At 41.5% G+C, this 22555-nt stretch overlaps 1 protein-coding gene and 2 non-coding genes across 4 annotated transcripts; 1 reads left to right on the top strand and 2 right to left on the bottom strand.

Annotated features, from left to right (window-relative positions):
• Positions 1-4334: 4334 nt before the first annotated feature.
• TRNAR-CCG (transfer RNA arginine (anticodon CCG)) lies at positions 4335-4407 on the bottom strand. Its single transcript has one exon. It is a non-coding gene; the product is annotated as a tRNA-Arg (tRNA).
• A 4183-nt stretch (positions 4408-8590) lies between these two features.
• LOC119003811 (small nucleolar RNA SNORA33) lies at positions 8591-8714 on the bottom strand. The gene has a single exon (XR_005070027.1). It is a non-coding gene; the product is annotated as a small nucleolar RNA SNORA33 (small nucleolar RNA).
• Positions 8715-11623: 2909 nt separating this feature from the next.
• KPNA2 (karyopherin subunit alpha 2) lies at positions 11624-22314 on the top strand. Of its 2 annotated transcripts, none has more exons than XM_037070143.1 (11): positions 11624-11745; positions 12744-12841; positions 12969-13106; positions 13776-13864; positions 15352-15620; positions 16087-16181; positions 16280-16543; positions 16738-16971; positions 17392-17574; positions 19903-20052; positions 20819-22314. In XM_037070143.1, exons 2-11 carry the CDS (start codon positions 12767-12769, stop codon positions 20909-20911), a joined length of 1590 nt encoding a protein of 529 aa, XP_036926038.1. In that variant the 5' UTR covers positions 11624-11745; positions 12744-12766; the 3' UTR covers positions 20912-22314. The 2 variants fall into 2 exon arrangements, with proteins under 2 accessions (XP_036926038.1, XP_036926037.1); XM_037070142.1 differs by having other exon boundaries at positions 11624-11749.
• The last annotated feature ends 241 nt before the right edge of the window (positions 22315-22555 follow it).

The raw sequence follows: 22555 nt of genomic DNA, 5'->3' as shown, positions 1-22555 counted from the left end.
CACATGAAGGGTGCACCTCTTGTACCCAGCTTAGATGATAGGGGAGACTGTGCCACTGGACCCTACAGGACACCTACTACATCAGACCGTGCTACCAAGACACAGAGTCAAAGCAGCTCTACCTAATACATAGAAACAAACACAGGGAGGCTGCCACAATGAGGAGACAAAGAAACATGGTCCAAATGAAAGAACAAATCAAAATTCCAGAAAAAAGAGCTAAATGAAATGGAGATAAGCAATATACCAGATTCAGGGTTCAAAACACTGGTTGTAAGGATGCTCAAGGAGCTTGGTGAGGACCCCACAGCATAAAAAAGATCCAGTCAGAAACAAAGTTTACAACCAGCAAGTGAGCTCACTTTACTAACTGAAATAAGAACAATTTACAGGGGAACAACAGTAGAATGGATGCAGCCAAGAATGAAATCAATGATTTGGTACATACAGAAGCAAAACACCACTAATCAGAAGGACAAGAAGAAAAAAGAATCCAAAGAAGTGAGGCTAGTACAAACAGCCTTTGGCACAACTTCAGGAGGTCCAACATTCATAGCACAGAAATGCTAGAAGAAAAAGAGAAAGAGCAACAAATTGGAAATTTGAAAAAATAATGAAAGAAAACTTCCCTAATTTGGTGAAGGAAATAGACATGTAAGTCCAGGAAGCATAGAGAGTCCCAAATAAGATGGATGCAAAGAGGCCCACTCCAAGACACATCATAATTAAAATGCTAAAGGTTCAAGATAAAGAGAGAATATTAAAAGCAGCAAGAAAAAAGCAATTAGTTACCTACAGAGGAGTTCTCATAAGTCTGTCAGCTGATTTCTCAAAAGAAACCTTACAGGCTAGAAGAAATAGGCAAGAAATATTCAAAGTCATGAAAAACAGGGACCTACAGCCAAGATTGCTCTACCCAGCAGAGGTATCATTTAGAATCAAAGGGCAGATAAAGAACATCCCAGATTAAAAACAACAGCAACAACAAAAAACCCCTAAAGGAGTTCATCATCACCAAACCATTATCATATGAAATGTTGAAGGGATTTATTGAATAAAAAGAAGATCAAAACTATAAATAATAAAATGCCAATAAATACATATCTAACAATAACTGAATCTAAAAAAAAAACAAACTAAGGAAAGAAAAACAGAGACAGAATCAGGGATATGGAGAGTGTTTTGGTTGTTGCCAGATGAGAGGAGGGAGTGGAGGAATGGGTGAAGAGGTGAGGGATTAAGTACAAATAGTTTTGGCTGGTGTAGCTCAGTGGATTGAGTGCGGACCTGCGAACCAAAGGGTCACAGTTCGATTCCCAGTCAGGGCACATGCCTGGGTTGCAGGCCAGTTCCCAACAGGGGACACACGAGAGGCAACCATACATTGATATTTCTCTCCCTCTCTCCTTCCCTTCCCCTCTAAAGAGTAAAAAAAAGTACAAATAAATAGTTATAGAACAAACATGGGGATGTAAAGTACAGTAAAGTACAGTATAGAAAAAGGAGTGGCCAAAGGACTTACAAACATGACACATGAGGTGTGCTGGGTGGGAGGCAAAGTGGGAAAAATGGGGACAACTGTAATAGCATAATAAATATATTAAAAGAAAAATTAAAAAGCTTATAAAATAATTTTGAGCATTTTAAAGAAAATATTAATTCCAAATTTTAAACATGCAATATAAATATGTACTTGTAGATCAATAAATTGTTTTTGGAACAATTCATAAGGAAATTGGTAAATTTTTCCTTTCTTAATTCGTATAGTTCCTCATCTAATGTTATAATGAAATGATAAAGAACATATATTGTCAACAGAAATAATGATTATAATAATAGCTGGCACCTAATGAGTGCTGTTCCAAGTATTAAATCTTTACAGCAAAATATGAACATATATTGATGCTTTTTTAATCCCAATTTTTCAGGTGAGTAATTGAAGCACAGAAAGGTTAAGTAACTTGCCCAAAGTCATGCAGCTGTAAGCAAGCACTCTATGCCTGGTAGGGATATCTGAAACTTTATTCCTATAGGCTCTGAGTTCCTAGTGGTTTTTCTGAGTTCCTAGTGGTTTTGTCTTTACTGGATGTTGTACTGGATTCCCACTAACCAGGCCTTTGGCACAAGGGTACACTGTGATGTGCTCCTAGTGAAACCCTAGGTATCTAGACTTTGCCCTCTTTCTCCATTGAGTAGCAGAGCCATTTTTCCCTTGGCAATCACATCTATGGCGCCCTCTTGGCTGGGGCTGCTATAACAAAGTACCATAGGCTGGGTGGCTTGAACAACATTTATCTCCAGGTCTGGAAATCTGAGATTAGGGTGACAGCATGGTTAGGTTCTGGTGAGAACTCTCTTCCTGGGTCGCAGATGCTGCCTTCTCACTCTATCCTCACATGTCCTCATATGGGGGAGAGAGAGAGGGAAAGGGAGAGAGAGAGAGGGAGAGAGAGAGAGCGAGCGAGAGCGCACCTCTGGACTGACCCCTTAATATAAGAAATATAGGAACACTAATCCAACTGTACCCTCATGACCCCGTCTAAATCTAGTTACTCCCAAAGGCTCACCTACTAACACCATAACACTGGGTTAGGGCTTCAACCTATAAATTTTGGGGTAGTATAAGCATCTAGCTCATAACAGTGATCCCCTTCTCTGTCTATTGATTCAGATGTATTAGGAGTCTCTTGGCCAACGGGCTGCCTCAGCTTCCAATGAATGGAACCATGATAGTGTTTACCAGTTTATACATTTCTCCTTGGGCTCTGAGACTTCTGGATGCACTGAGTCCCTGATCTCTGGCAAGGAAAGCAAAAAATAATTTCAATGAATCATTAGTCATAGTGGGAGGGACAATTCCCGCCTTCTCTCCTTGGTTTCGGGACACGTGCAGTCTGGCAACGTCTAAATCCCGGAGTGGTGATGCTAGCGGAAGCCCTACAAGCAAGGAGAGCAAATCCACACCCAGAACACCGGTCTTTCCCTGTGAGAAGGAGACGCTGTCCACACATGAAGTCTTGTTGCAAACAAGGGATTATTGTTTTGCCTCTCAGAGTGACTTTCCTCTTGGAGAAGCGCCCTCTGCTGGCCTTTCCAAATATCTGTGGCCAGAACATCCTCTACCTCCTTTTAGTTGAGGAGTTTCAGGTGTTTCCTAGTTTCATTGATGGTGTTTGTGATTCTGCTTCTCATCCTTCTTGTTGCTATTGTGGGATTTCCAAGAGAAGTAAAGAAAAACGGCAGATTTACTGTATGTTTAATACGGCAAGGTGGTAAACTGTAAATATGATAATTCCGAATGTTCATATTATTGAATTGTATTTTAATATTAATTCTGGTGTATGTTCTGGCATTCTTAGATGAGTTTTGGTTTATAATTTTCAGCAGTACATTCCTAATCTTAAAAGGGGGGTTGAGGATATTAGTTAAATTTCTCCATTGGTTGCTTGCTTTTTAAAAATAAGTGTTTGATGTTGCAATAATTTCAGATTCACAAAAAAGTTGCAAAGATTGAACAGAGGGTTCCCATATACCCTTCACCCAGCTGCCCTTGATGTTAACATCTTGCATTACCATGTGCGTTTGTCACAACAAATACATCAACACGGGTACGGTACTGTATCTGAACTCCAGACTGTGTTCTGATTCCACTAGTTTTTCTAATGTCCTCTTTCTGTATCAGGCTCAAATCCAGAGTACCAAGTTGAATTTACTGTTTAGTAGTTTTTCAAGAGTAGGAGTTAACTCAGTGATGTTTTTCTTGTACAAGTTTTGCAAGAAGGGTTTAAACGTTTCAAGCTAGTCAACTGAACCAATCTGAAAAGCTTCAACTCTGATTTTCTTTTAACACGCTAATCTGCAAATAAAATTCACAGACACACAGACAGTCCCCCAAGCTCGTACATTTTAACGACAATTTATTGTTCATAATAGCTTAGAGACAGGAACCATAAATTATATTTATTATGTTTTTGTGTTGTAACAACACCATTGCTTTTCTATACATTCTCTTTAGTACTGATATAAATGTTTGGAGCTAGCACAGTTGGATCTGCTCACACACTCTTTGGGATACGGACAGGGAGAAAGTTTTGCTTGTATGGCCCATAGACAGAAAAAAAAAGGTGAAGCCATCTGTCTACAGTCGGTTTTTTCCTTTTAAAAGTAAAAGTTAAGCAAGATAAATGCTCCCATTTTTGGTTCAGTTCTTAGCTTTCACTCGCAAAGTCTTATTTGCAATGTTTTCACAACGCGGAGGTACACTTAATTTGCCAGAACGATTTTTACACTCGTCCCGTCAGATCAGTTTGTCTGAACCAAAATGGAATTTTGTGCGACCCAGATGGGACTCGAACCCACAATCCCCAGCTCCGGAGGCTGATGCCTTATCCATTAGGCCACTGGGTCACCACAGAAATAGGTTTCTCACAACGTCCTCTTACGCGATGTCATCATCGTGCCCCGCCCCTACGCTCCGCAGGCTCGCGACCGTGAGTGTGTATTTTGGGGGCCGGCCCCAACAGCGCCAGCGTGCGCCTGCGCCCTTCTGAACCCTTGGACTTCAGTCCGACACTATTGCGCCTGCGCGAGGCTCCTGGTGACCTGTTAAGGGGGCAGCGTACGCAGCGTGTGGGTTTTCCGTACCTTGCTGCTGGATTTTTTGGGAAGGTTTACTCCCCTGGCTGCGTGTTACGCGCGGTTGGGGAACTTTAAGCAAAATTCTATTGACTGTGATTCCCCGTTCTAATTTTGTTTACCTGGGTGGGCGGGGCGTCTGCATTTTACAAAGCTCCTCTAGACCTTCCTCTGCCGCTGGCATTAAGAATAATGAACGTTAGGTCCTGCTGCACCCCTGGTCAACCTTCCCAACCCTTACAGTCCCTTCCTTCTGTTTTTTTCTTGCATTTACTCTAGGAACATGAATTTGATGACCTATTATGTATAAACAGGCTTTTCTTTAATTTCGCCCCTCTACCCTACTCACCTACATCTATTTTCCTCCTCCTCTCCTCTTTTCTTCCGGATTAAAGGGAAAATGTAGAGGCTTCAGGTTGAGATGGCAAGGTATGTAAATGTGGTACTTGCAACCTCCCATAACCACATTAAGATTACAACTAAATTACAGAACAACCATCATTCAGAGGCACCTGACATCTAGCACAATGGAAATCCTTCAGCTGAGGATTTAAAGAACAAGCCACATGGAGACGGGTTGGAGGGGTGGAGCTGTGGAACTGGCAGGTCCCATACCTGTGTGTGGCATATAAAAATTGGGAGGGACATCTTGGCTGCTGAGGTCTCCCTGAGGAGAGAACTGTCCCAGCCCCTCCATCCCAGGCATCACCCTTCATCCCAGGGTTCCATTGCCAGAAAGAGAAGTCCCCATAACTTCTGGCCATAAAAACTAGTGGAGATTTTGGCTTCTGGAGTTCGAGGCAGATCTTCTTAAAGAGCTTGCTGCCAGTCTTACTCAGACTCCATCCCTCTGAGCTCATCCCTCTGAGCTCCAGGGCTGGGGCTGCAGCTGGAAAGGCACCAGGGATGTATGGGGAAGAATGAATGGTCTGGCATTAGGGACAGAGCTGGAAGGGCAGCTTTCTGCCAGACAAAACTGCTGGCAGAGGCCATTGTTCCTTTTCTGAGACCACCCCTCCTCCCCAACAGAGCCGACAGATGGGTTTCATATCTGAGTCTCCAATCTGGATATCATCCAGGTGATTAACTGAGAACCAGTCTCACCCACCTTTCGGGCTCAACCAAGGTGTTTCTAGTGGCTTTTCCTTAGGAATTCCTGTCTTGGCTCATGCTTCAGACTTCCCTAAAATGTCTCAAACAAGCAGCATTTGGCTTCAGTGTGCCCTATACTTCTCACTAAGTGGTTCAAGGCCCTGCACTAGAAGCAGCCTGGCTTAGTTCGCAGCTTGGGCTCTCTTGGGCACCTCCAAGCCCAGCATAAATAGCAGCCATCTGCAGATTGCTTTGTAGCTCATGCCAGGTGGCTCTGTGCAGAACACAGGTAGCAGTTGACATTGGCTTGTACCTCCTGGGAGGCCCAGAGCCAGCACCCTGGTGAACAGCTTCAGACAACATTGAAGTGTCTGCACAAATGACACATGGAAAGGGTGGACTCAGGGGACACACCATCTCTGCTGAACTAAGTCTTGCCTTGTAGGGTGGACCTCTGCACAGCTGATCCACCACAGTGGTTGATGGTCACAGCCAGTCCTTATAGATCAGCCTACAAGTAAATCCTTCTCATTGATGTGTCAACAGCAATCAAGGTTCAATTGCAACAGGTGGGTGTACACAGCCCACGTGTCGGGGCAAGACACCTGCAGTGCCCAGCTTGTGTGATCAGGGAGGCTGTGCCATTGGACCCTACAGAACACCTACTATATAAAGCCACTCTACCAAGCCTGGTAATACAGAGGCCTAATACATAGAATCAAACACACGGAGCCTGCCAAAATGAGACAAAGAAACATGTCCAAATGAAAGAATAGAACAAAACTCTAGAAAAAGAACTAGACAAAATGGAAGCAAGCAATCCACTGGATGTAGAGTTTAAAACACTGATCATAATGATGCTCAATGAGCTGAGAGAGAGTTTCAACAGCATACGAAAGAACACAAAGACCATAAAAAATAACCAGTCAGAAATGAAGGCTGTATTAACTAAAATAAAGAATAATTTACAGGGAATCAATAGAATAGATAAAGCTGAGAATCAAATCAGTGATTTGGAATATAAGGAAGCAAAAGACACCCAATCAGAACAGCAAAAAGAAAAAAAATGAGGGTAGTGTAAGGAGCCTCAAGGATAACTTCAAGCTTTCCAACATTCACATCATAAAGGTGCCAGGAGGAGAAGAGAGCGAGGAATTAAAACCCAAAGAGTCCCACACCAAGAAACAACTAAAATGCAAGAAGTTAAAGACAGAATCTCTTGCTTTTAGCAACAAGAGAAAAGCAATTAGTTACCTACAAGGAAGTTTCCATAAGACTGTCAGCTGATTTCTCAACAGAAGCTTTGCAGAAGGGAGTGGCAAAAATTATTCAAAGTGATGAAAAGCAAGGACCTGTAACTAAGATTACTTTACCCAGGAAAGCTATAATTTAAAATAGAAGGAGAAATAAAGAACTTCCCAGACAAGAAAAAGCTAAAGGAATTCATCACCACAAAACCAGTATTACATGAAATGTGAAAGTGCCTTGAAGAAGAAGAAGGGGGAAAAAGAGAAAAAAATATGAACAATAAAATGGCAATAAATACATCTCAACAATTGAATCCAGAAAACAAACAAGCAGAACAGAAACAGACACATAGATACAGAGAACATTGTGATGGTCGCCAGATGGGAGGGGATTTGGGGGATGGGTGAAAAAGATGAAGAAGGGACTAAGGACAAATCAATTGTTATAGAATAGTCCTATCAGGATGTAAAGTACAGAATAGGAAGTAACAGTCAATAACATCCTAATAATTATGTATGGTGTCAGGTGGGTACAAGATCTATTGGGATGATCACTTAGTAATGTAATGTGTAATCACTGGGATATGCTCTGGGAACTAATCTAATATTGTATGTCAAGTGTAATTTTGAAAACTGCTTTAAATTTTAAAAAAATAAAGGAAAATGGATATAATAAGGTCTCTAAATGCAAAATAATATGGATATTTTTAAAACCTTAAAGCTAGGTTTAGGATGAAGATTTAAAGATTTTCTGGTTTCTTGCACAATAAATATCTCTATGCGTTTTGCATATAAAGATGCTGCATTTGTGGTTTTAAAGAATACACAATTTCATTTTCTTTTTGGACATATACCTGTTCATTGTAAAACTGTATAAAATAGGGATAAGCCAAATGAAAAAAATTGAAATTGATTATTATTCTACCACTTAGAGTTAAGCACTATTAACATTTTGGTGAGGTTATTTATTTATTTATTTATTTAATTTTTAGAGATGGGGAGAGAGGGAGAAAGAAAGGGTGAAAATACCAATGTGTGGTTGCCTCTTGCGTGCCCCCTACCCATGGACCCAGGCTGCAACCCAGGTGTGTGCCCCAACTGGGAATCAAATCAGTGACCCTTTGGTTTGCAGGCCAGCACTCAATCCACTGATCCACACCAGCCAGGGCTTGGTGTGTATTTTTAAATCTTGTCTGTGTGTCATTGTTTTACTTCCTGTGGATCATGAGCCATCCAGAAGATGTTTTCCATTAAAGCTAAGACACTGTTAGTGAATAATAATTAATGAATAATGACAATGCTATAAGAATTATTCATTGTATTCAGTCTTGACCCTTGAGTACACTTTTTTCCTTTCCTTTTTTTTTAAACCTTTTACATTCAGCCAGCATGGGAGTTCTTTTTTTTTTTTAAGATTTTATTTCTCTTTAGAGGGAAAGGGAAAGAGAGAGGGAGAGAATATCAATGTATGGTTGCCTCTCATGGATCCCCTGCTGGAAACTGGCCTGCAACCCAGGCATGTGCCCTGACTGGGAATCGAACCGCGATCCTTTGCTTCACAGGCCGGTGCTCAGTGCTCAATCAGCTGAACTACACCAGCCGGGGCCACTTTTTTTCCTTACAGCCATTTTCAGGGACCTTATGACCTCAGTGTCTTTGAGGCTTGTAACATGTCTTTATTATTGCTAGCTTTCTCTAAATTTCTGCAGAAACACATTCAGGGAAGCAGACATCTTAATATTTTGTGTGACATGGAAAATATGCATAAATCACTTCTGCATACCAAAATACAGTGGTGATCTCTGGGGGAAAACATTTGTGTGATGTTTGAGTTGCAGGCTAAACTAGCTGCTTTTTCACTGGAACACAGTTTTTACTTGAAAGAATGGCTGACATACTAACATTATTCAGGCCTGATCACACCTGGTTTACTTCTCCAGGGCAGCTCCATTCTCAGGCTCACATTATCACACGGTCTTGTGGAAGAGACAGGGTATTTCACTCTCAAAGTCCTCAATAAGCCCTGGCTTGATTGTTGAGTCTGTTAGAGTACCATCCCAATATCCCATTATTGTGGGTTCCATCCCCCAGTCAGGCCACATACAAGAATTAACTGATTAATGCATGCATGAATAAGTGGAACAACAAATCAAATTGGTGTTTCTGTCTCTCTTCTCTCTCTAGAATAATTTTTTTAAAGACTTATTTATTTTTAGAGAGAGGGGAAGGGAAGGAGAGGGAAAGAAACATGGATGTGTGAGAGATAAACTGATTAGTTCCGCCTCTCACACACCTCCAACCAAGGAGTTACTCCACAACTCAGGGTGCATGTACTCTGACTGGGAATCAAACCAGTAACCTTTTGGTTCCCAAGCTGCCACTCGATCCACTGAACCACATGAGCCAGGGCTGAAAATAGTTTTTTTTTTTAAAAGAGAGCTTAGTAGACCCTAACTGGTATGATTCGGTTGGTTGAGTGTCATTCCACAAAGCAAAAGGTCGCCGGTTCAATTCCTGGTCAGGGCATATGCCTGGGTTGCAGATTTGAGATCACATCAATGTTTTTCTTCCTCTCTTTTTCTGAAAACAAATAAATAAATAAATGAAATCTAAAAAAAAAAAAACCCAAAAAGTTTTATTGCACTGTGTTACATCTTCATCACTAAGTCTATCCCTGTGGCTAGGGTGGAATGTACTGATTGGCCTAGGTCAGAGGCCCTCTCCTGAATCTCCAAACTACAATAGCTAAGAGCGGAGGGTACATGGTTCCCCAGGGCAACCTTGTACCTTTCAAAGGTAACTTTTACTTTTGACATTTTATTTCTGTCTCAGGTTGTTGAGAGCTTGCATGGGTCCTGGAACCAGACAGCCTGGGTTTGTGACTCTGGACAGGTTACATAACCACTGGTGATTTCAGTCTCCTCTTCTGTGTAATGGAACAGATGATATTATTACCTGGGAGAGTTGTAAGGATTAAATGTATTAATATGTATATAATGCAACATACAAATGAATTATACACTTGCAACTTATGAACCTATGTCACCCTAATAAAATTTTTAAAAAGATTAAATGTTTTAATATATGTAAAACACTTAGAACACTTCTGGGCATGTATTGGATGATGCATGGTTCCCCAGGGCAACCCTGTATCTTTGAAAGGTAACTTTCACACTTGACATTTTATTTGTTTCAGGTTTTTTTCAGGTGCAAGTCCTGAATAATGGTTAAGAGCATGCAAAGTTATATATTTGTAACCTTCAGAGGTGGGGCAGGCTGTTCGTTAGAGTTTTCCTGTTTTCTCTACAATTGTCTTATTCAGATTTCTAGGACTCACGTCCCCTCGGTTCAGAACAGAGCCTCCTTTCCTACCTCCAATCAAAAGGCACCGCCTCCCCAACAAGATGAATTTAGGTTTCATGCATTTCCCTGAAACATTCAGAGCAGCAAGAGAATGCCCGGCAGTGACTGGTTTAGGGGTGAATTCTTTCCACATGTTTGCGCTTGGGGGATGGGATTATGCTGATTGGGTGGGTGAGAACAGAGTAAATCTCCAAAGAACCCCGTGTCTGCCACACAATGAGTGAAGCTGGCATAAACGCCTGCAAGAATGGACAACGTTTGATGTTTGAATTTATGTACAGCAAGAAAGAAAACCAATTTAACTTTTCTAAAGATACCCTTTTTAGGATACAGAAAAATTGGAAGAAAATTGATCCATAATCCCGATGCTCTGCTAACCATCATTAATTAATACTTAGAAAAGGAAATGTACATGGCAAAAAAAAAGCAACCATTCAGAAATGTGTCAAATACAGTATAGAATATTACTGGGAAGATTCACAAAACTTGAAAACGGACTATATATAGGGGTGGACAAAATTAGGAATAAAGTTGTAACAAATAACTGATAACAATAATGAATAAATAGTAACCCAAGAATAAACTGTTTCACGTAGTCACCACTGTAAACCTACTTTTGCCCACCCCTGTATACATACAGAGAGGGGAGGAGGGGGAGATAGCAGAAAATGTGGCAAAATGTTAACATCGGGCAAATCTAGGTAAAGATGTGCAATTCTGTAAATACAGATTTTAAATAATTTAAAAACAGAAGGGTGTCAAGAGAAACAGGCATAGTAAACCTTTTGTTGCCGTATTTGTGGTTTCTGCGCAGTCTTTTACAACGCAAGCTAAAAAAAAAAGGGCCACACGTATTTGTCTAGTCCTTCCTCTCCACAATGAACAGTAAGGTCTTCCCAAGTTCCCAAGTATGTTTCTATAGCAACACTTTAAAGAGAATAATTTTGGGAACTATTTGTAGTACTTGGTTAAGGAAGCTGCAGAGAAAAAAGACCAGCCGCTTTTTAAGAACACTCAAACCGTTTTTGCAAAGCCAGGCTGCGGCTAGGCTGAAAACCGCCCTTCGCGCTACTTGCCGGGACTTGGAGTCTTCCAACTCCAAACTGCTTGCAGCTCTACATTGCCCAGCAGCTCTACATTGCCCAACAGCTTCCTCATCTCGCGATACTTTCTTGGGTTAGGCCCTATGACCCCCCCAACAACGTGTTTTTCAAATCCACCAATAGACGCACAACGTAAGCTCAAACCAGCCAATCGGAATGCGGAGCCACCGGGAAATTTAAATCGCGCCGGCCGGCTGCACGAGCCACACGGTCTTCGTGCAGATCAGTGTTGGGCGTTTTCAGAGCAACCGAACCGCAGCCTGTCCGCCTCGCACCGTCTCCTCTGAAAGGACTAAGCCGGCCGTGTAGGTACGAACTCAGGCCCACCCGGGCCAGAGATGTAACGACTGGCTTTCAGGCCGCGCTCTGCTTGCGGGTGGCGGGAGGGAATGCCTCGGGTACACGCCCGGCCTGACTTTGGCCTCCCTTGTTGGGGAGGCCTCCAGGGCGTCTTTCGCTGTCGAGGGGGCTGTTACACGATGCCAGTCCTCAGGCTTTAGACCGCCTGGGCTCTGCGAACCTGAGCGAAAGCCTTGATTCTTCGCTACTCGGAAAATGAGACTGAGTTCTGACGGCCCAAGTCCCAGGAGGCTGCCGGGCATCGCCGGCCCTTCCTCCGCGGTTTCTCCGCTGCGCCTTCCGGGGGTGGTGGACCGGAGATGATGGAGGTGGCAATTGTAAGGTTTATCTCTTACAACCTAGGCCTTGGGTCGGCTGTGCCAAGTTCGTAAATGAACATAATGGGGTAAAGATAAATCGAAAGGAATCTTTGAAGGTTGCTCTTTAAGTAGCCGAGTCTGAATGGTGTCAGCTGATACCATCCCCATGAAGTATGTTCACTCGAAATTCCTGGCGTTGGAAGTGCTAGCGAGATACGGAAGGTGCAGAGAACTGCGTCGCAAATTTTCCGTGTTGACAGAAAGTGTTATGGAAGACTTAATAAATGCAATAGTGAACGAAATTTCTCTTACATTGAAAATTGTGGAGAGTGTGCCTAGTTTGGCTACTTAAAGACCAGAGGATCTGAATCTATTGAGCCTAGGGTGTAGTTTTGAGCTGTAAGCTCAGTTTCCTACTTTGTCGTCAGTTAACTAGTTTTGGACTGTACATAGTCTAGAGCTGCACTGTCCAATATTGGACATGCTTGTAGCAAGTCCGAATTTTGAGCTATGCTGTAAGCTTACAATGCACACAAGATTTCGAAGAATTGGTACGAAAAAAGAATGTGAAATATCTGTTAATGTTCTTACAGACAAAGCAAAATGATAAAAGGGAAATTTTTTTTCTCTCCCTCATTTTGTAGCTATCTCCCTTTGTCTCATAACCATGTCCACCAATGAGAATGCCAACTCACCAGCTGCCCGCCTTAACAGATTTAAGAACAAGGGGAAAGACAGTACAGTGAGTACCTTCTATTGCTTCCACCTAGTATTGTTTAAATGGAAAGATATTTTTGGGAATTTGAAAAAAAATTCCCTCACTTTTCACCTAAAGTAATAGGTGAAATGATCTGTTACCTTTTCCCAAGGAAATGAGGCGTCGCCGAATGGAAGTTAATGTGGAGCTGAGAAAAGCTAAGAAGGATGAACAAATGCTGAAAAGGAGAAATGTGAGCTCCTTTCCCGATGATGCTACGTCTCCACTGCAGGAAAACCGCAACAACCAGGTGAATATATTTTAGCTTATGAATTATGGTAAACCCAGAAAATCAGTATGGTGGTTAAGTATTTTAAAACATTCCTATCCTTGTTTATGGCTTTAACAATAAAAATTGGAGAAGATTGTTTTTTTCCCTGTTCTTAATCAGTAGTTCTGCTGGGTTTCCTGCCCGCTATTTATTTATTTATTTATTTACTTACTTATTATTTTTTAAAAAGATTTAATTTATTTATTTTTAGAGAGAGAGGAAGGAAAGGAGAGATATGGAAGGAGAAAGAGGGAAAGAAACATCAATGTGTGCTTAGGGACCTGGCCTGCAACCCAGACATGTGCCCTGATTGGGGATTGAACCATGACCCTTTGGTTCACAGGCCTGCACTCAATCCTCTGAGTTATACCAGCCAGGCCTCCTACCCGCTCTTCATAATCTGCTGAACCTGATCCAAGGTCTTTAGCTTTGATCTTGCTTCCTGTTCGCCTGCATTTACAGCTGCCAGCTCAGTAACTTGACCTGGCCCATTCCAGTACCAAACTAACAGGCAAACTTAAATGTAGGGCTAATGGATATTTAGTAACTGATTGTAAACCTAAAAATGTCTTCCCAATGGCAAAGAGCAATATTATTGTTTGTATTTAATCCAAAAGATAATTTGCAAAATCCCACTGTTTTTTGTAGGGTACTATAAATTGGTCTGTTGAGGACATTGTCAAAGGCATAAATAGCAACAGTTTGGAAAGCCAGCTCCAAGCTACTCAGGCTGCAAGGTAAGTCTGTCTGTTGTAGCATAAGTAACCCTAGAAATTAGCCTTTTTAGATTTTCTCTTTTTTTTTAAGATTTTATTTTGTTTTTAGAGGGGGAAGGGAAGGAGAGAGTGTATCAATATGTGGTTGCCTGTCCCGTGCCCCCCACTGGGGAACTGGCCTGCAACCCAGGCATGTGCCCTGACTGGGAACCCAGCGGGTGACTCTTTGGTTCGCAGGCCTGCACTCAATCCAGTGAGCCACACCAGCCAGGGCAGATTTTCTTTTTTTGTGAGAAAAAGATAGATGGTATGGGTAATGGTTAAGCCAGCTTTTGGAATCTTCCCTTAGGTAAAACTATAATTTTCTACAATGCCTAAAATCTCACCCATACCCAGTGATCATCACTATTAATCTTTGGTGTACTTTTTAAAAAATTATAAATTTTTTGTCAATGTGGCCTTTCAAGTCAGTGTCAGGGAAAGGAATCGCTCAGTAAGTGGGATTGACATATACATTTAGAATGGTATATCCATTTAGAACATAAATATATTTAGACTCTTATCATCTCATCATACACAAATATTTGTGACATCCCTCACAGAAAGGATTAGTAATTTCTGGAGCTTAACGGTGTGGAAAATCGAAATGGCAAACGTGGAAAGGACATTTAACCTTACTTAAAGTTACAATGAGAGTGTAACTTTCAGGTGTCTTAAAGTTTTAAATAACTGACAAGATCTAGCCCTGGCCAGTATGACTAAGTTGTTTGGAGTGTTCTGTACACCAAAAGGTTGTGGGTTTGATTCCTGGTCGAGGGACATACTTAGGTCGTTGGTTCGATTCCTAGTCAGGGTGCATACAGGAGGAGGCTGATCAATGTTTCTCTCTCTTCCCTCTCTCTATCCCTTCCTCTTTCTAAAATCAATAAACATTTTAAAAATTAAAAAAGCCTGGCAAGATCTAAAGTAGATTTCTGTAGGGATTCGGAGAGGAGAGTAATCTGTATTAGTGGTTGTGTGCGTGTGCACATGCGCGTGCATGCATTTTAGTAACCCTCACCCAAGAATATGTTTGTTGATTTTTAGAGAGAGGGGAGTGGGGGAGAGAGAGACACATTGATATGAGAGGGAGAAACATCGATCAGTTGCCTCCTGTTCTCACCCTGACTAGGGATAGAACTCACAATCTGGGTATGTGCCCTGACTGGAAATTGAACCCTGGACCATTTTGGTGTATGGAGTGATGCTCCAACTAACTGAGCTACCTGGCCAGGGCCATTACTGATGATATTTTGATTTTGGAAAAAAGGTACTTAAAGGCACCACATATGGTAGTACGTTGCAACCAGTCCAGCTCCTTTTAAATTACAGGATAATTTGAGTGTTACAGTGCTTTACTGTAAAAGGTTGTCTAAAGTTCTAAACTCTTGAATTGTGTTTTTAATTGGTTTTTACACACACTTATTTGTTAATGGCCTTAAACTTTTTTTTTTCCTGCTCACCCTTAGGAAACTGCTTTCTAGGGAAAAACAGCCACCGATAGACAACATAATCCGGGCTGGTTTGATTCCAAAATTTGTGTCCTTTTTGGGCAGAACTGATTGTAGTCCCATTCAGTTTGAATCTGCCTGGGCCCTCACTAACATTGCTTCCGGGACATCGGAACAGACCAAGGCTGTAGTAGATGGAGGTGCTATCCCAGCATTCATTTCTCTGTTGGCATCTCCCCATGCTCATATCAGTGAACAAGCTGTATGGGCTCTGGGAAACATTGCAGGTACTTGGCATTTTAAATTGTTTTGACAGAATGTCTCTAATCATGAAGTTGGAAAAAGTGCTTTTTTATTTTTTTATTGTATTTATTTTTAGAGAGAAGGGAAGGGGAGAAAGAGGGAGAGGATCATCAATGTGTGGTTACCTCTTACATGCCCCCCTCCTGGGGACCTGGCCCACAGCCCAGGCATGTGCCCCAATTGGGAATCAAACCAGTGACCCTTTGGTTCACAGGCTGGCACTTAGTCCACTGAGCCACACCAGCCAGGGCTGCTTTGTTATAAGTAATAGTGACCTTTGTGTCAAGTTTTGAACTTGCTTTCTTGTGCTTATTAGGTACGAAAGTGGCATCTAAGTAAGTTAGGGGATTTCTGAGAGTGTTGTCTTTATGTTAAAGTATTGGCACACTGGGTCACTAAATATTGACAGTGCTAGAAAAGTAGATAGATTTGACTTTGCTCTTTTTTCAGGTGATGGTTCGGTTTTCCGAGACTTGGTTATCAAGTATGGTGCAGTTGATCCACTGTTGGCTCTTCTTGCCGTTCCTGATATGTCATCTTTAGCAGTAAGTTACTGACATAAGTCAAGTTACTCATTTGTTGATTCTAATTTTTCCACCTCCCAAAAAACAGGACCTTTCATTGCATTTTTCTTTTCCCTCAGTGTGGTTACTTACGTAATCTTACCTGGACACTGTCAAACCTTTGTCGCAACAAGAATCCTGCACCCCCATTAGATGCTGTTGAGCAGATTCTTCCTACTTTAGTTCGTCTCTTGCATCATGATGACCCGGAAGTACTAGCAGATAGCTGCTGGGCCATTTCCTACCTTACCGATGGACCGAATGAACGGATTGAAATGGTTGTGAAAACAGGAGTTGTGCCCCAGCTCGTGAAGCTCCTGGGAGCTACTGAATTGCCAATTGTGGTAAGTTGTTAACTTCTGGATGAGAACATAAAATATATGGAACATAATTATTTGATAATTAGTGTTGACATACTACTCATTTGAGGCTGTGATGAGCCTATTGTCAAAACTTTGGGGGTATAGAATTTTTTAGCAATATTAGAAAAAATAAATGACAAGTGTCATCATGTCTTTTTTTTTTTTTTCCTTCTCAGACTCCTGCGCTAAGAGCCATAGGAAATATTGTCACTGGGACAGATGAACAGACTCAGGTTGTAATAGATGCGGGAGCACTTGCTGTGTTTCCTAGCCTGTTAATGAACTCTAAGACTAATATTCAGAAGGAAGCTACGTGGACAATGTCAAACATCACAGCTGGCCGCCAGGACCAGATACAGCAAGTTGTGAATCATGGATTGGTCCCATTCCTCGTTGTTGTTCTCTCTAAGGTAGTGAAGCCTTAAGCCTTAATCCAATGATTGTTAGCACTACGGACAGGCATTTGGAGCTGTGTTTGATACGATTCTTTTCTTTTTTTTTTAACTTTTTGTGAAACATTATTTGTTTATTTGAGAAAGAGGGAAACATCGATTTGTTTTCCACTTACTTATGCACTCATTGGTTGCTTCTTGTATGGGCCATGACTGGGGACTGAACCCTCAACCTTGGTATATTGGGGTGGTGCTCTAACCAACTGAGCTACTTGGCAAGGGAAAATAAGATTCTTCATGTACCAATGTTGCATTTCTTTGCTAAATAATGGCCAATAATCTCTATAAGGTTCTATAGTCACTGTTTTTTAAAATAGTTTTTTTTATTCTTATTTTTACAACCATTCTGAAATAAACCTGTTTCCCTATGTTTATTAGGCAGACTTTAAGACACAAAAGGAAGCTGTGTGGGCTGTGACCAACTACACAAGTGGTGGGACGGTTGAACAGATTGTGTACCTTGTTCACTGTGGCATAATCGAACCACTGGTGAACCTCTTAACTGTGAAAGATACCAAAATTATTCTGGTTATTCTGGATGCCATTTCAAATATCTTCCAGGTAAGTCTTAACAAGGTAATTTGAGTCTAGAGTAATGGTGTATCTTATTGGTTTATCCGTCACCCAGTATGAACAGTTTGTCAATGTTTGACTTATACTACCCTCCTTCCCTTTAACTACGCCTCCTAAATTTTTCATGACAAATTATTTCATCTGTAAATAATTCTATATCTCCTAAAAGTTGAGGACTTTTAAAAAATCAAATCACAGTATTCTTATGCTTAATAAATCCTTTTTGATATCAACAAGTGACTTGGGGAAACCTGTTTTTGTGTACCATAGACAACAGTTCTCCACCTTGACTGAGATTATATATCTGGGGTGCTCTTACAAAACAGATATGTTAACATCACAGCCCAGCTGAACCTGATATAGTGTCATTTTGAAAAATATTCTATTAAATAACTTTACTGTCATGCAGTTAAAATATAAAGAATTGTAAAACTTAATGTGAAAAATGTAGTGTCATTTTTATAGATGTCCAGGTGATGATGAACAGAAAAGGTTGAGAACTATTCGAAGATCTTTGTGGGCAAAAGCTACAGAAGTAGTTGCTAAGAGCAAGTACAGATCAGATCACCTTGAATTTTTTTTAAAGAAAGTGTTTATTTATTTTAATATATATATTTTTTAATTTTAATATATTTTATTGATTATACCATTACAGTTGTTCTATTCCCCCCTTCATTCCCCTCCACCCGCACACTCCCTCCCCCACCATTATCCCCCCCTTAGTTTATAACCCGTGTCTCAAGTTCTTTAGATTCTATATTTCCCCCACTATTCTTGCCCTCCCCCCTGTCTATTTTCNGGGTACTCCTTTGTAGGTGACTGTCCCCTTATCCCTTGCTGCTTCTAGGATTCTCTCCTTCATTTTGGTCTTGGCTAATGTAATGATGATGTGCCTTGGTGTGTTCCTTCTTGGGTCCAACTTCTTTGGGACTCTCTGAGCTTCCTGGATTTCCTGGCAGTCTATTTCCTTTGCCAGACTGGGGAAGTTCTCCTTTATTATTTGTTCAAATACATTTTCCACTCGTGGCTGTTTCTTTCCCCCTTCTGGTACCCCTATAATCCGGATGTTGGAACGTTTAAAGATGTCCTGGAGGTTCCTAAGCCTCTACTCATTTGTCTGAATTCTCATTTCAGCATTCCTTTCTGGTTGGATGTTTTGTTTTGTTCTTCCTTCTGGTCCATTCCATTGATTTGAGTCCCAGTTTCCTTTCCATCGCTATTGGTTTCCTGGACATCTCCCTTCATTTCAATTAGTTTAGCCTTCATATGTTCCTCTAATTTGTGACTATAATCTACCAGTTCTGGGAGCATCCTGATGACCAGTATCTTGAACTGTGCATCTGAGAGGCTGGCAATTTCTCGGTCACTTAGAGTTATGGGCTCTGGGATTTTGAGTTCTTCTTGTGCCATCTTTTGGGCTGTTTGTGCCTGTTCCATAGCAGGATCGGAGCCCTAGGTGTTCACTAGAGCAGGGCAACTCATTTGCTGGGTTGTGATGCTGTATGTGGGGGCGGGGTCAACGAGGAACAATGGCGTCCCGTCTGCCTCCTGCCACCGTGGCCCCCACCAGTGCCGCAGCTGCCACCATCACCGGGCCCACGCGTTTCGTCCCACTGCACGCAAGGTGTGCCACTGCCGTCAGCCCTCGCCCCCTGGGGCCTGCGTGGTCCCTCTCACTGTGCGCGAGTGTGCGACTGCCGTCAGTCTACCCCACACCCTGACTGGGTCCGGGCCACTTGCCCGCCCTGGTCGGGGGATTTGTCCTGCCCGACCCTGCTCTGCTGCTGGCTCCGCCCTCTTACCGTCCCTGCCGACCAGTTAGATGTAGTCGGACTTCCCTATAATTCAATTTTCTGTCCTTTGGCTGTGTCTTTGTTCTCCAAACCTTTGTTTTATTCAAACTTGGTTGTGGGAGAGGGCACAGTGTTTCCACCTATGGCTGCATCTTGGCGGAAGTCTCCAAATTTTTTATTTTTTAAGATTTTTTTATTTTTAGAGAAGGGGAAAAGAAGGAGAGAAAACATCAATGTGAGAGAAAGATTGATCAGTTGCCTCTTGTATGCGCCCCAACTGGGGACCAAACCCACAGCCCAGGCTTGGGTCCTGATTGGGAATCAACCAGTGACCTAGGTGACCTTTTTCTTTGCTGGACAATGCCCAACCAACTGAGCCACACTGGTCAGGGCTCCCCTTGAGTTTTTTAAAAAATGTAAAATGGAGATAGTTTTTATCTCACAGGGTTTGTTAAAGGAACTGTGAAGTGTTATTTCTGTCTGATAAATACTAATATTCAAACATACTCTGGAATTTTTGTAGGCTGCTGAGAAACTAGGTGAAACTGAGAAACTTAGTATAATGATTGAAGAATGTGGAGGTTTGGACAAAATTGAAGCTCTACAAAACCATGAAAATGAATCTGTGTACAAAGCCTCATTAAAATTGATTGAGAAATATTTCTCTGTAGAGGTGAGTGACAGGGTAATGGTAATAAGAACTTGGAAAGTAGACAGAAAGTTTATAGACTTTTTAAATACTTTTTTAAAAATAAGGTTTTGTTTATTTATTTTTAGAAAGAGGAGAAGGGAGGGAGAAAAAGAGGGGAGAAACAGCGATTGGTTGCCTCTCGCACGCCCCCCCAACTGGGGACTTGGCCCCACAACCCAGGCGTGTGCCCTGACTGGGAGACTTTAGTTCGTAGGCCTGCACTCAGTGCACTGAGCCACACCAGCCGGGGCTCTCATGCCTTTTAAAGATGCCCTGTACCCTTGTTAAATACAGCAAAATGTCAGTGTGAGTGGGACATAATGTACGTATTTACTCCTCAGATGTTTGGCTGGATGATAATGTAATCTTTTTAACTTGAGATTTTTAAAAAATCACCAATTGACTGTGAAATGAATAGCCTTGGGAATCTTAAAATATCTTGAGAGTAAGCGCATCAGTGGAGTAAGCTTGTCACTGGAGAAGTAGGCCATACTCTGGGCCCAATAAGCAGTTTTTCCCTTGCCTATTAAAATGAAAGGTGGAGAAGAACCTCCCCTCCCTCGTACTAATGAATTGGCACATTTTGGCAGCCCGCTCTCCCTTTCTCCACTTTTTCAAATAAGGTACAGGATTAAAGGTTGAAACATGCAGATAAAGACCTTAAGAGTAAATACAGACTTCTAGGTAGGCTACTGCTTAGAAAGATGCCATATATATGAGAGTACATTTTTTCTTTTAATACTTGCAGGAAGAGGAAGATCAAAATGTTGTGCCAGAAACTACCTCTGATGGCTATACATTCCAAGTTCAGGATGGTGCTCCCGGGACCTTTAACTTTTAGATTGTACAGCTGAGGCATAAAATGTTTGTTGTGTGCTATGTTTGGTATTGGTATAAGTTTATCTTACTGTTTCTCTACTAAGAACTCTTTTTAAATGTGGTTTGTTATTGTAGCACTTTTTACAATGAAACTATACTTGAACAGTTCCAAACTGTACATACTGTATGAAACTTCTCCTTTCAATGAGTTTCTTATTTCTATGTGGAATTTCCTATCTTACAGTGTCTTGTAAATAAAGATTAAGTTTCACCATTTATGTTACTTCACCATGGGTATGTTTTGCTTTCCAGTGTTTGGAGCTCATAGGTTAAAATGAAGGGTAACGGAACCAAAACAATGTGACTAATCAGAGGTGTAGTTCTGGTTACAGACATCATTTGACTTAATGATTACCAATTACAGAGGAGTGATAGCTTTTCCTGCCTGCTCCTGAGTTTGGGCTTCTCTTCTTGGTAATGGTGGCAGTTCGCATTTCTAGATTTCACATCCATTTGTACCAGCCAGAGAAAAATTTTTACGAGTTTTCACAGAAGAATGAATAAAATTTCCCAGAAACCCTGGCCTGTCTCCTCAAGTTTCAGTGGCCAAGGAGATGAAATAAAAATCTTAAATTTAATGATGAACCTCCACAAGCTGCAAGTGAAATTCATTTCTCCCAAACTTCAAGGCTAAAGCTTGGGATCTTCATATCCTGAAAGTCAAGTTTATTTGGTAAGGGGTTGGGTCCAACTGTTACATCTTTTTAATTTAATCCCCAGGTGCTCCTTCCATACACTCTGGGTTGAAAGCCACTAGAAGGAAAACTAGCTCTGCTCTCAGAATAGAAAAGAGTGGGTGGGAGTGTTAACTACAGTACCCCTTAAATGAGGAAAAATGAAATGATCGAAAAAGTACTTTTTTTGCTTTTTAGATTAGCAGAAACGTGATGAGCCAATCCCTCACCACTGAACTTGACAGCTTTGCCTTGCCTTTTTTCCCCCTGTAGAAGACAAAATGCCATGGTACTAGAGGTGGGGATTTGAGCTGAGATCAAGTTAAAAGTGACTTATGCTTTGCAGTGTGGGCCTGGCATAAGGCTCCCACAAAGAAGGGTGGCAAGAAGGGGTGGTCAGTCATCAAGGAGATAGTGACCGGAGAATACAACATGCACAAGCACGGAGTGGCTTTCCGGAAGTTGGCCATGAAGGAGATGGGAACTCGGATGTGCGCATGGACACATGGCTCAACAAAGCTGGCTGGCTAAAGCAATAAGGAATGTCCCACGCTATTCATGGGCAGTTGTCCAGAAAACAGTGAGTGTGAAGTTTCACCAAACAAGTTCTGTACGTTATCCACATGTCTGTCACCCTTTTCAAGAACCTACAGTTAATGTGGATGAGCCAACTGCTTATTGTTGAATAAAATAAAACTGTAAAAAAGGTGGTTTGTGACCTTTAATGGCACCGTATCCCACCAAGAAGGTAGTTTTGAAGTCAGTAGCACTGTAATGCAGCAAATTTCCATTTACCTTCTCTCAGTGGTCGGGGGATTCTTCCCATATTTTATCGACATACACATACTGTTGTTTTAGGAAACAAATCACTTGAATTTTCTACTTTTCATTTTGAAAGGTCATTTCAGTATCATTTGCAAAATTCGACAAGG

Source organism: Sturnira hondurensis, unplaced genomic scaffold, assembly GCF_014824575.4.
Source record: "Sturnira hondurensis isolate 20B ecotype Veracruz unplaced genomic scaffold, ASM1482457v3 Scaffold0018728, whole genome shotgun sequence".
Taxonomy (NCBI): Eukaryota; Metazoa; Chordata; class Mammalia; order Chiroptera; family Phyllostomidae; genus Sturnira; species Sturnira hondurensis.
Note: the sequence above shows the minus strand (reverse complement) of the source record. Positions and strands in the feature narration are given on the sequence as shown.